Below are 9857 nucleotides of genomic sequence, written 5' to 3'. Positions count from 1 at the left end.
TTACCTCAGGCCGCTATCAGAGCCAAAGTCGCTCTGGTAGCCATAGTCCGGCAGAGGGCAAACAGGAGCCGAGGGAGGAGCTAACATGTGAGTAGATTTCTCCCTGCAGAGCATATGGCATCATATCACTTGAAACAGAAACTGCAGTCTACAGTATGAAATCCAGAAACAAGAAAGGTATAATGCTGAGGACAGTCAGAACATTTTACAGCCTGACCTTGGACGGGGAAAGTTGAACAAACAAATGAACATGTCACATTTCTAGAATAAATAAACATACAGCATGATAACATACAAATAATGAATCCTCCTTAGCTGTCAGCTTACCTTACACGTCTGGGTTTGTCTTGAAAAAATGGAGGTGTATCCCGGGACCTGTCACTCTCTGTTATGGTCTGAGTGGAGCTACATGTGGAGCGAATATCACTTAAAAAAAACACAAAGAAAATACTGAGTATATGGAGATGAATAATTTGAATTATCAACCTTTGATGTGTCATCAGAATTTCTCTTATTTTTAATGTGAAAATGCCTCATAGACATAATGTTCATTCTATCCTCCTCATACTAGCAGCTTTACAAAGAGACATACTAAACACCAGCCATTCCTGTCTCAGTGCCATTTCTGTGGAAACCTTTCTTTTCTGCATTGTGCCCCTTTGGTGAGAAAAACCTGCTTTTCACAGCAAAATCACGAGCCATCATGGCCACGTCACATTTAAATCAAAGAGCTTGTAAATATCTTTCTTCTTCAATCAGGTTAAATTTCTATTGCACTTACATCTGCAGCCATAGAGACTGGCAGGTACATGTTTGTATCTCTGGCAAAGTGCACTCATAATGAAGTCTTTATTCGATTTTCTAATTCCTACTGTCTCTTAACATTATGAGATATTTAGTTTTGCTTAGCACAGTACATTTATATCCCTTAGCACAGATACTCTACAGCTATAAATCAATATATTGCCACTTTGACAAAGTTATTGCTACAGTACAATAGTAGGATCATTTTACTTCTACTATCTTATTACCTCAGGCCGCTATCAGTGCCATAGCCGCTCTGGTAGCCAGTGTCCGGCAGAGTGGCAACATACTTGCGAGTAGATTTCTCCCTGCAGAGCATATGGCATCATATCACTTGAAACAGAAACTGCAGTCTACAGTATGAAATCCAGCAACAAGAAAGGTATAATGCTGAGGACAGTCAGAACATTTTACAGCCTGACCTTTGACGGGGAAAGGTCGTCCTGTTTCCTGGCAATGGTTGCATCTTGTCTTTTCACTGTTCACAACCATGAAAGGAGATAAAAAAGACAGACATGTGGCATTGCAGACAAATTAGCCTACATGTTACATTCAGGGGTGGACAGTGATGAAGCACATTTACTTGAGTTCATGTACTTAATCATATTTCTTGAGAATATGTATTTCACTTGAATATACACTTTTTTGGAAACTTATGACTTTTGTTCCACTACACTGAAAGACAATTGTTGTACTTTTGACTTCACTACATTTCAAGTACAAGTACAAGTACAAGTACAAGTACTGTTTACTTGAAACAGAGCTACGTCAGATAAAGATGAGCCAGAGGATTCACCCGAGCACCACAGCTTTATCTTAAGTCCAGGTTTGAAATTTTAGAAATAAAGAAGAATTCCTTTCATTTTTCACCACGACCAAACTCCATCACTGCCTTAAAAAAATGACAATGTCTCCTTTTGTTGGAGTTGTGTTTTTATAGCCATTATCACAGACTTATGATATTCTACCAGCTGTTTATTCTACAGGTCAGTAGAAATCTTTCAATATGAGAAGTGACCCTTTCTTTGAGGAAGTCAGTTGTTTTTATGTCCATGTCTTAAGTCTTTGTATCATATTCTACAAGCTTTTATTCTCCAGATTCTACAGTCAGTCAGTCAGTCAGTCAGTCAGTCAGTCAGTCAGTCCGTCAGCAGGTTGTTTCAGAGTCATTAGGTTCAGTAAATGTGGAACAATACAACAATATGTTGATAGAAAAATGTACTTTTGAATACTGAGGTATTTTAAAATGTAGTACTCCAGTACTTTAACTCAAGTAAAAATCTAACTAAACAACTTTCACTTGTATTGGAGGAATATTTGACCAGGATGTATATCTATACTCTGAATATCCATATTCTGACTCTACTAATGCATTTGTGTACTTTGTCCAGCTCTGGTTACATTACATTATAACACTAACGATAGGTCTTTCAACAGGAGAAGTGACCCTTTCTTTGAGGAAGTTGGTCAGTAGCTACTGCGTCATACAAGAACAACTGCAGTCCAGGATGTGACAACGCCGACTGAGTGAAAAGAGAAACATTTCTACTTTAAAGTGATTCAAAAATAGTGGCTCTTTGTATTTAACAAGACAACTGCACTGAAACAAACACTTGCCTCTCCAGTCGTTTTCCTGCTGCAGCTCGTTTGCCTGACTTTGCTACAGGGTTCCTGGAAAGTGACTCTGCCAAATGTGAATGCTGTCCGCATGGCCGCTTGAGAAGAAGGCAGATGCTGTGATCACTTTCTGGCAGAAGGTATCACAGCAGCTGAAATGGACTTGAGTGGTTATAATCTGGCGCACAGGGCAGCTAAAATAATCATAAATCATAAGGATCATTTCCGATCATTTATTCCTTTATATACAGCCTAACCTATCCATAAATCATGTTAATAACAGGCTTGTTTCCAAGTATAAAAAGGATGGTAGAAATACCAAACACACAAAAACACTGGGAACAATACTATACTGTTGATCATGCAGAGGCTTAATGTCGGGCCTGATTAAGCCATTTAAATTGCACTCTTCTACGGCCACAATTGTGATTATTCCGTTTCAATAAACATTAAAGATTCACAAAGACATGTCTGCTATTACCATATAAATAAAGTTTTCGTAGCCTATGTGTTGAGTATACTATAAATAGTATAAAGTCACCTTTCTCTGGTTCATGCCACTGACTCATTACAGGCAGTGCCAGTGGTATGAAATTCCATACGCATTCTGCCTGTAATGCGTCACCTTCTTTATAAGGGTCACGTCAGGGGGCGTCAAACTTTAATTTAATGTAATTTAAACTGAAATTTAGAAATGATGAGAGTTCCCCTGAATATGTTACTATATGTGACAAACATGACTGTTTTGCAAAATCTGTTCACACTGTTTACTCCCCCAAACAATGTTCAGACCAGACACAAGTTTACATTAGACTTTTGACACATGAAATTAAATCTCAGAAATGGATTCTTGGCAAAAATCTGAGGCACTCAAGAGGGTGGTGAAACATTTCTACTTTAAAGTGATTCAAAAATAGTGGCTCTTTGTTTTTGTTAAACAAGACAACTGCACTGAAACAAACACTTGCCTCTCCAGTCGTTTTCCTTCTGCAGCTCGTTTGCCTGACTGAGCTACAGGGTTCCTGGAAAGTGACTCTGCCAAATGTGAATGCTGTCCGCGGTAGCGTGCACGTCCGCTTAAAGCTGTATCGCACAGTTTACATCCATCTGCAGCAGCTTTTACCTCAGTCATTTTGAGGAAGAGAACACCTTTCATGATTTAAAAAGCCTTTATTTTCTCCTGGCTTCATTACAACAATAAAAACATACAAGTTTCAGCCATTAGGCCTTCATCGGGGCAAGTATAAAATGGCCACATTCTTGCCTAACATATCTAATCACACTCTGAACACTTTCTACAAAAAAAGTGACATATGAAGTGGACAAAGTCTTTACATCTAAGAGAAAAAGTGACTTTAATTCGTCAACAGAGGCAATAAAATTGCTCTCAACTAATGAAAACATCATAATCAAAAGAGCTGATAAATGATGGGCAGTAGTGGTGTGGGGCAGAGACAAGTACATAGAGGCCATGCTGGATAACCGTGAGTACTATGAACCTTTATTGTCTAGCCAAACAGAGCAAATTAAAACTGAATTGAGAGAAATGCTCCTACAGGCGAGTGGATTACACAAAAAGAATGTGATTTTCTATTGTGCAACAGCCCAAGAATCCCTTCTTTTTACATGCTTCCTAAAATACACAAGACTGCCAACAGAACCAAATTCAAATCCGGTGTACTTCGTGACACACTACAGCAATGAATCAAACAGAAATACACAAATCATTGTAAGAAAGTGGGATATTTTGAAAAGTGACAGTTCACTTAGAGAAGCTTTTTCCAGCTTTAGAAGAGCTGAAAAGCTGCTTTACCCCTGTGCAGCAGAAAACCTGGTGAAGTACTAGAGCAGGTAACTACTAACATCAACTCCTTTACTGACATTACATCAGGTCATAAGTATAACATAAGGTCATTTATTAATTGCAATACATCATATGTAGTTTACAGACTTGAATGTCCTTGTGGTTGTTTTTATATTGGGAGAACTAAGTGTAAACTTAAAGCAAGACGGGCTGAACATAAGCACTTTATAAGGACTACACACACTAAAGATTTCTGGCATAGAACATATACATTTTATATGCATGTTTTATATTATAAAACATTCAATACGGGGTGGAGAGAGATTGAAACGGCTCTTACAAAGAGAATCGTTCTGGATATATACTTTGAAAGCTATTTGATTTCCAGGTTTAAATGTGGAACTTGATTTCTCTCCTTTTTTGTAAAAGTTGCTTCTTTGTAAATCTTGTTGACTGAGGAATCTCATTTCTTGGGCCCCAGAGAAAGAGACTCTCGAAAGTACTATTTGATGCCTTCTTCAAGTGTACTGAAATATTGAGATGTTCTAGGATGTTATGTATATATATATATCAATTTGTTGTTTGTTCTCTCTGTTTGACATGGTTGATTTTGTGATTTTAATTGTTATGGACTACACCTGTTCATGCTGACCATGTGATTGTTTGCCAACCTGCAAATTGAAGAGTCTGCCATATGACTGCCTGGACCTATCATGTTAAAACTTCTCTGTCCATTCTGATCAATGCTACCTTATAAATGGAAGAGCCCAACGGTGGCCATTTTATACTTGCCCAGATGAAGGCCTACAGTAATGGCTGAAACGCATAGGCATGTTATTATTGTTATAATAAAGCCATGAGAAAATAAAGGCTTTTTAAATCACCACCCTCCTTGCACTTTTGTTTTTCGACTTAAAATCTTAGTAATGTTTTATTAAAACATAAATTAATCAATCTCATATCAGAAGCCATGACTTCTCGATTCAATGGATCTCCGGCCTCTACGTCAAAAGAACACAACAGGACAACAACTGGGTGTAAATAAAGAAATTTATTAAACTGGCGTTGACCAGATGACTTAAAACTGTCAAAAATCTTCAAGAAGGAAAACATGATAATAATCAAAAGTAACAAAATTATTCACTTCTCATTAATGACTTATTAAGCACTTCTGTTGTTTTGGTTCTGTTAGCGTGTGTAGACAAAAAGAATGTTACTTGTAGCATGTAGCAAAGAAAGAATAAAAGACGCAGACAAAAGCCTGTGGCTAAGAGCCATGAGTTTTTGTGGCTAGCAGCTTAAAGCTAAGAGCCGATGATTCAGAGCTGGGCTTGGAGCTTGGAGCTTGGAGCTACATAGCTACAGAGCTACAGAGCAATGTGTGAATTGATCACGACTGTTCCCCTGGGGGCAGACGCACGTTTCTTGGGCGTCACCCGTCTCCTCCTGTGTTTCCACTTGGAGAAGAGAGCTATTACATAGAAACATCTCATGAGTTACAGAACAGTTAGATATTTAATTCTATATTCTTCCTCAGATTGGAATGTGGCTTAGTGATAATCAGTTCTTATGGTATTACTTTTCCTAAAAAAGAAACAATCAAATATCATTAGAGAGAGTCTTATTGTTACAAATGGGAGATTTTGCCTATATTCTCCAGTTGCCTGGTGTCCATTCATTGATCCTCTGGAGCTGACCCTTTGACCCATGGTCTGGTTGTGTATCTCTCTGACATGCTAAAAGCATGGTCTGTTTGTGGGAGAAGGGTCCTTTGTCTCTTTTTCCTATCAATTTTAAAGATTGATGGTGGGAAGAGTAAGAAAGTGTCAATTTTGGGTCCATAACTCTGCATGTCCTTACAATTAACTTCTTTAATGGCTTGTGACTGATGCCAGGACAGGTACATCCGCTACAGTATATATTCATTTCTTGTCATTTTTTTGTCTTGAAATGTAGATAACTTACTGGATTGTCTCCCAACATATTAATGCACACATGGGTTAAAATACATCCCTTTTTAGAATTGTAAAATAGTTATAGGAAATTCTACTGAATACATGTTGTTTAAAAAAAAAAAAAGAAAAAGGATGTTGAGAAAGGAAGGGCTCTTAGCCATACTGATCATTTACTGCTGATTTCTCTCTTACTCTCTCTGTAATAACAGGGCTATATGTCTGTAAATGGTGGAATGTCCTCAACTATCCAATAAATATAGAATTGCAAAATATAAAAAAAAAGAAAAAGAAAAAGAACAATTAACCATCGAAAAAAAAACCTGATTATAGACATGATGAATCCAGAACTTTCTGTAGCTTCGCTTGTATCTTTCTTTGCTTGAATTTCTGATCGAACCCTTGTTTCCACTTCCTTTTTTAGTTCTTCAATAACTTGCTTCAGCATCTTATCCGTTTCTGCTGTGATCTTCCCTTCTCCTGAATAGCTCGGCAGCACAATTTTCACCTCTGGAGTCGCCCCCCTCTCTGAAAAATAAAATGATTTCCCTGATCAGCAAATATTTAAGTATGTTTATCAGTAATACGTTAGAGAAATGATCAGAAAAATGCAGTACCTCGGGTAAAAAGACTGCCGACGAAACAGAGAACTACTGCTGTCACAACGAGGGAAACTGCAACGACAACTGGCGAAGCCTCACATTTCATTAGATCTGCAACAATGCTTTCTATTTTAGAAAGCAGAGTCTGAGAGGACACATGAAGATGAATGTCATGATCAACACAAACTGACAAGTATAATTTGTGATTGATGCAAAGTATCTGAAGTGGCCAACAGTGTATATTAAGTCTAACTAATCCATCATTTGAAATATCAAAAGGAAAAGAAACAGCACTTTTTACCTTCCTTTACCATCAAATCCACAGAAATATAATCTGTTTTACTTCATGATTTGCATTTCTCAACAATCCTATTACATTTTTAGACCGTGGCAGACAATGTACAGTATCTCACAAAAGTGAGTGCACCCCTCACATTTTTGCAAATATTTTATTATATCTTTTCAGGGGACAACACTAAAAAGATGAAACTTTGATATAACTTAAAGTAGTGAGTGTACAGCTTGTATAGCAGAATAGATTTACTGTCCTCTGAAAATAACTCAACACACAGCCATTAATGTCTAAACAGCTGGCAACACAAGTGAGTACACCTCACAGTGAACATGTCCAAATTGTGCCCAAACTGTCAATATTTTGTGTGACCACCATTATCATCTAGCACTGCCTTAACCCTCTTGGGCATGGAATTCACCAGAGCTGCACAGGTTGCTACTGGAATCTTCTTCCACTCCTCCATGATGACATCACGGAGCTGGTGGATGTTAGACACCTTGCGCTCCTCCACCTTCCGCCTGAGGATGCCCCACAGGTGCTCAATTGGGTTTAGGTCTGGAGACATTCTTGGCCAGTCCATCACCTTTACCTTCAGCTTCCTCGGCAAGGCAGTTGTCATCTTGGAGGTGTGTTTGGGGTCGTTATCATGTTGGAAAACTGCCCTGCGGCCCTTTTTTTCCGAAGGGAGGGGATCATGCTCTGCTTCAGAATGTCACAGTACATGTTTGAATTCATGTTTCCCTCAATGAACTGCAGCTCCCCAGTGCCGGCAGCACTCATGGAGCCCCAGACCATGACGCTATCACCACCATGCTTGACTGTAGGCAAGACACAGTTGTCTTTGTACTCCTCGCCAGGGTGCCGCCACACACACGCTTGACACCATCTGAGCCAAACAAGTTTATCTTGGTCTCGTCAGACCACAGGACATGGTTCCAGTAATCCATGCTCTTGGACTGCTTGTCTTCAGCAAACTCTTTGCAGGCTTTCTTGTGCATCAGCTTCAGAAGAGGCTTCCTTCTGGGACGACGGACATGCAGAACGATTTGATGCAGTGTGCGGCGTATGGTCTGAGCATTGACAGGCTGACCCCCCCACTTCCACAACCTCTGCAGCAATGCAGGCAGCACTCATTCGTCTATTTTTTGAAGCCAACCTCTGGATATGACACTAAACACGTGGACTCAACTTCTTTGGTCGACCATAGCAAGGCCTGGTCTGAGTGGAACCTGTCCTGGAAAACCGCTGTATGATCTTGGCCACCGTGCTGTAGCTGTTTCAGGGTGTTAAGAATCTTCTTATAGCCTAGGCCATCTTTATGAAGAGCAACAATTCCATTTTTCAGATCCTCAGAGAGTTCTTTGCCATGAGGCGCCATGTTGAATATCCAGTGACCAGTATGAGAGTATGAGAGAGAAAACACCAAATTTAAAAGCCCTGCTCCCCATTCACACCTGTAACTTTGTAACACTAACGAGTCACATGACACCAGGGAGGGACAACGACACAATTGGGCACAGTTTGGACATGTTCACTGTGAGGTGTACTCACTTGTGTTGCCAGCTGTTTAGACATTAATGGCTGTGTGTTGAGTTATTTTCAGAGGACAGTAAATCTATACTGCTATACAAGCTGTACACTCACTACTTTAAGTTATATCAAAGTTTCATTTCTATAGTATTGTCCCATGAAAAGATATAATAAAATATTTGCAAAAATGTGAGGGGGTGTACTCACTTTTGTGAGATACTGTATGTTTTATTGAAGTCGTTAGATAAAAGAAAAGCTGAGCTCTGAGATAAAGCTTCTTACTGCAACACTTGGCTGCAGAGGAAACTCTTACCGTGTCTTTGCCTCTCGATCTAAACAGAAAAAGATGACACAGAAAAATTGGAATTTAGTTACAAAATACAATTTCAAAGTTTTTATAATGGAAGGTGTTGAAGGTGTTTGGAAACCACCTTCTATCTACAGAAATCTTTATCCACTTTGACATATGTGATATCTTTAGTGCAAATGATAGTAATGACCTTATTTGAACAAACCTACAGTATCTTATACCCCAGACAGAGTCGGCCCCATTGAATTACATACAATACAATATTGTCTATAAATTGCCTTTGACACTGCAAATCACAAAGTTCTCATTGAACATCCATGATGTGGGAGTTTGGCTCAGCTGTTCAGCTGTTTGCATCCTGTCTCAACAACTGTCAAGTAACTTGTGAGGGTCTCCCTTAAATAACATCATCTCTAATGGACATATGGGAATGTCAGGTGATACAGTCTTAAGTAAAAATCTATGAAAATGATACTTAAAGTCAGGAAGTTGATTTCATTGTTATTTTATTTTTTAACCAGTGACCTTGAAAGAGTTTTCCATGTCTTTGTCTCTTGTCTGTGGCAGTTCTCTGACTTTCTAGTAGCACAGCGCTTCAACAGTTTATCTAAGCAGCAGCAGATACTGACTAACACAGGGAACCGTCACCTGATTACTGCTGTTGTGGTCACATGCTTTCTCTTAAATTCAGATTCTTTGGATAACTTCAAAAAACTCAAATGGTCTGTCCCTTAATTTAATGTATATTTACTGGTAAATGAATTTGACTTTTAACACTGAACTCAGATTAGGACAATTAAATGAAAGAAAATTATAGCTGTCATAATAATAATGATCTGAAATGTAACCAACTAACTACAATTGTTCTGCTTGTGAACAAACAAATGAACATGTCACATTTCTAGAATAAATAAACATACAGTATGATAACATACAAATAATG

General features: G+C 38.6%; 1 protein-coding gene and 1 long non-coding RNA gene across 4 annotated transcripts in view; both read right to left on the bottom strand.

Moving 5' to 3' along the window:
• On the bottom strand, nucleotides 1-3436 carry LOC147817964 (uncharacterized). Its single transcript, XM_087179181.1, has 6 exons — nucleotides 3390-3436; nucleotides 2422-2573; nucleotides 1227-1282; nucleotides 1032-1112; nucleotides 328-426; nucleotides 1-103 (listed from the first exon to the last, which is right to left on the bottom strand). The coding sequence occupies exons 3-6, from the start codon at nucleotides 1268-1270 to the stop codon at nucleotides 1-3; spliced, it is 327 nt and encodes a 108-aa protein (XP_087035307.1). The 5' UTR covers nucleotides 1271-1282; nucleotides 2422-2573; nucleotides 3390-3436.
• Nucleotides 1-9784, bottom strand: part of LOC111669468 (uncharacterized) — a 14009-nt gene extending 4225 nt beyond the window's left edge. Inside the window, exons 1-3 of one of the 3 annotated variants that reach the window (XR_002761794.2) lie at nucleotides 8918-9784; nucleotides 6795-6924; nucleotides 5258-6705 (exon numbers count right to left, since the gene is read on the bottom strand). This is a non-coding gene — a long non-coding RNA (uncharacterized LOC111669468). Of the gene's footprint in view, nucleotides 1-5257; nucleotides 6706-6794; nucleotides 7269-8917 lie in introns of those variants that run through there. The other 2 variants (XR_015438429.1, XR_015438428.1) reach the window with 2 other exon arrangements.
• Between the last annotated feature and the right edge of the window lie 73 nt (nucleotides 9785-9857).

The sequence above is a fragment of the Seriola lalandi genome, unplaced genomic scaffold (genome assembly GCF_002814215.2).
Source record: "Seriola lalandi dorsalis isolate HSWRI2012SDOR001 ecotype SW California unplaced genomic scaffold, Sedor1 jcf7180002054795, whole genome shotgun sequence".
Classification (NCBI taxonomy): Eukaryota; Metazoa; Chordata; class Actinopteri; order Carangiformes; family Carangidae; genus Seriola; species Seriola lalandi.
The sequence above is the reverse complement of the archived record's forward strand: the minus strand, read 5'-3'. Positions and strand labels throughout refer to the sequence as shown.